At 32.7% G+C, this 3,938-nt stretch overlaps 1 protein-coding gene across 1 annotated transcript in view; it reads left to right on the forward strand.

Moving 5' to 3' along the window:
* LOC106459591 (F-box/LRR-repeat protein 20-like) overlaps positions 1-3,938 on the forward strand; it is an 18,970-nt gene that overhangs the window by 11,753 nt on the left and 3,279 nt on the right. Inside the window, exons 5-6 of the mRNA XM_013919221.2 lie at positions 2,494-2,660; positions 3,338-3,540. Coding sequence (XP_013774675.1) covers positions 2,494-2,660; positions 3,338-3,540 — 370 coding nt within the window. The remainder of the gene's footprint in view (positions 1-2,493; positions 2,661-3,337; positions 3,541-3,938) is intronic.

The raw sequence follows: 3,938 nt of genomic DNA on the forward strand, positions 1-3,938 counted from the left end.
TATGAAAAGATGTGAGCTTTTTGAGAATTAGGGTGCATGGATACCAGGTGTTGATTTCTGTCGTAGAAATACTTCCATTAGAGTTTCTTTTTACAAGAACGTCTGAAAGGGATATAGAATTGTTTTGTTCTATTTTATATGTAAATTTTATTGATATATAGCAGAGACGGCTGGTATGGGAATTAAAAACTTTAATTAAAATAAAATACAAGAACAACGTTTCAACCTTCTTAGGTCATCTTCAGTTTAACAAAGACAGTTTGAAGACCGTTACTGGGCACATGTCTTAGGGACGAGAGTGAGATTGTAGGTGGTATAGTAGTTAGATGATAGGTAATTAATTAATATAGGTGTAAAGGTGTTCCTTTATGTTGGTTTAATTTTGATTTGAGTTCTTGTATAAGTAGGACTTATTTGATTTTTCGTTTGTATGTCTTTGTTTCTCCGTTATAGAAATCGTGGCAGTTGTTGCATTGTATTTTATAAATAATGTTGGTGTTATGTTTGTCAGTGTAGTTTTTACATAGTATGGATTTTAGTTTTGTGCCCGGTTTTTGAATAAATTTAGTGTTTATTGGAATGTTATGTTTTGTTGTAAGTTTTTGCCAAATGTTGATTATTGTATCGCTAATATCGGGAATATACAGTGTGCAACAATGCAGGATTTTATAGTTAGTTGTTTCATTGAAGTTATTATTGTTTGTTTGCTGTTGATTGTGTTGTTGGCCTAGGTAAATGTATGTACGATTTTTTCGACGGTTTTCGAATTAAATCTATTGACGTTGAGGAAGTGTTGTTTTAATTTTTTGATCTCCTCGTTCATTTTATCTGTTGAGCATAGTTTTGTGGCTGTGTTTATTGGGTTTTTTAATATGTTGAATTTTTGTTTTGTTTCATGTGCTGAGTCCCAGGGAATGTATAGTCCAGTATGGATGATTTTTCTGTGGATTTCTGTTTTGAATTGTGTTTCGGTTCTTGGGATGTTGAGGTTGAGAAATGTTCTTTGTTTAGCTTTCTCGTATTCACGTGTGAATTTAATGTTGGGGTGTATGGAGTTAACGTGGTTGAAAAAACTAAGTGGGTGTTCTGTAGATGTAAATCCAGCAAATGTATCGTAAACATATCTGTACTAGTATAGTGGTGGGTGTTAGGCTGAATTGGTCGCTTGATATTTATACAGTTCAACGTTATTTAAATAATCGGAACATTTAAAGTTATTATCACCATGTCGCTACATCGAAAATGTGTCCACAACTCTCCAACAATAATCTGATGCAGTACACTCAAAACTGTCCACGTAAAGATCACAATGTGGGGTGTGTGTGCCTGAAACCATGGTCAAACCAGTTTATGTTGATAATATTTATCATTAACTTTAAAATATAAAAAAATTTCAACGCCAGTCCTTGAAACTGAAGTTTTCAATAATCTATATTTGGCATGCTTGGTGTGACGGGGATTCGAACCCGCGACCCGCAGATTGCGACTCGAGCGCCCTATACACCTGACCATGCCGGGCTTTTTACTACTTAAATATGAAGTATTTGAGTAACGTATTTATCAATATATTGTGAAAGAGTACGTGTACACAGTTTGAATTACTTTCATTACAGAACATATTCATGAAACAGGTCTTATCATTTTATGAAACGAAGTTGAACTTTTAAATAATTCAAACTGAAGAACTGATATTACAGAATCAATTGAAATTTTGTGGCATAGTTAAAATATTCCTTGTGAAATATATATCAAGGGTTAGCTAGTACCAATATTTAGTTAGGATATGACACTTTGACTTTATACATAAAACTTAATTTAACTTCTCTCCCATAATTTTGTGTAATGTGAAATACACATTAATACTTTATTAATACTTCTGTTGGCAATAGATGCCACTTCTGAAGATGTGAATCTGCTGAAACATGAAGAGTTTCAAATTGTGGCCGTCGACGTGTAAATAAAGTTTTATTGTATATTAAAAATGTTTTCATGTTTATAATTTAACTTATGCGCAAGTCTGCCATAACTAAAGCTTTCAGTAATGTAAACTTAACAAACTACTAAGGTCATTGGTGAGTGTGGGGGTAGTTGTAACTGTTATTGACTGTGTTTAGACAGCTGTAAAGTCCTTTATCATTTAATATTTTAGTAGAACACATTACACACGCTCAACTGTCAATTTTATACAAAATATACTTAAATCAATAGGCATTGAATTGAATACACAAACACACACACACATATATATTCAAAATGGTTGATTCTATTGTCACGGTTTGATGGTAATACTTACCCGCCACATAGAGTTTTTATCCTGGAGAGTAATCCTGACTTAGGTATACCAATGTCTTTAAAATGACCACGTGATGGCAGTAATATGTTAGAAGATGTGTTATCTGGAGATTAAATATTAAAGGTTTTAATATAAATTCTTAATATAAGTAAGAAATTATTAGTAATTATTGTGCCTAACTTTAATTTGGGTTCACTCAGGTCTTCAGAATGACCACGTAATGGCAGTGGAATGGGAAAAAACGTGTTTGCAGGAGTTGGATATTACTGCCACTCAGTTGTCAGCGGAGTGTCTCATCGACTTGTTAACACGAATTCCAGCGTTACGGTATTTAAGTGCTGGTCAACTGGACGCTTTTACAGACCAAGTAAGAACACGTGAATAAAATGGTCTTTAGACTGATAAACTATATGTTTCCCTAGGTTACCTATGACTAATCCTTGTTAAATTGAATTGCTCGCCTAAATGGCGTAATATAAACATTGATTTTCTACTCACTTTTTAATACTCATTTCATTTAAAATTTAACAGGATCTGTTTTTGAAAATAAGGTGGAAATTTTCTCATTATTCATATTTCTCAAACCATTATGGATAATATTCTTTAGAAGCTAATTAGTGATTAATGGAATTAAGGGTATTACTCAATAGTCTGAGAAAATCAAGCAATGATTAAGATAGTAATAATAATTAAATTGGGTAAAACAATAAATTTAAGTTATTGTAGATGAAGTCATTAAATGAAGCATATCCAGAATCCATCTACAACAGGATCCACCTTTTCCTGAATACGAGATTGCAAAAAGTTTTTAATTAGTTAAAGCTGCCGGATAACTCATGAATATAACATAATTTTAAAGAAAAAGAAATGACTCGTTACCCAGATAAAAAAAATGAACATTGCGTGGCGATCACTTATCGTAAAGAAACAAAGTAATAGTGGCATCACCCAGCTATTTAGAAACAGTACTATCCAGTGTAAAATGATCGGTATGATAAATAATATACTACATAAGCACTAATGAAATGGTAATATCTATTATAGGTGATGAAAGAATTCATGGAAAAGGGAAACATTAAAAATCTTATAGCTTTGGATTTGGATAGAAATGAAAACATTTCAGAAGAAGCACTGTTTCGGTTTATCACTCTTCAAGGTTCCATGTTGAGAGGATTGATGTTGTCAGGACTACCTCATCTGACAGAACAGTTTTGGATTTCCGTGCTTCCGGTTCTCAAAAATGTCAAGTACGGTTTCTTTCTTTTAAGATCATCAGTCAGATTTTATGCAAATAAATTATTTCATAACCTTAACTTACATTAAAATTAGTAACCTCTGAATTTGAGCAATCTTATCAGGGTCTTCTATTTTTTCTATTGTCTTGCATGTTTAGTTGGTATCTGATTTATTCATAATACTTTACTTTATGTACTTACTTTGTGGGTAAAAACCCTTTCCTTATAAAAGATAGAGGGTTGAATTTATTTATCCAGGTAAAAATAGTGCTCGAGGTGTGTGGTGAAGGACGAACATTGAATAGAAAGTTATTGTTTTGTTTGTTGTTTGTTTTGAAGTTAAGCACAAAGCTACACAATAGGCTATCTGTGCTCTACCCACCACGGGTATCGAAACCCGGTTTCTAGCA

This window comes from Limulus polyphemus, unplaced genomic scaffold (genome assembly GCF_000517525.1).
Source record: "Limulus polyphemus unplaced genomic scaffold, Limulus_polyphemus-2.1.2 Scaffold633, whole genome shotgun sequence".
Lineage (NCBI taxonomy): Eukaryota > Metazoa > Arthropoda > Merostomata > Xiphosura > Limulidae > Limulus > Limulus polyphemus.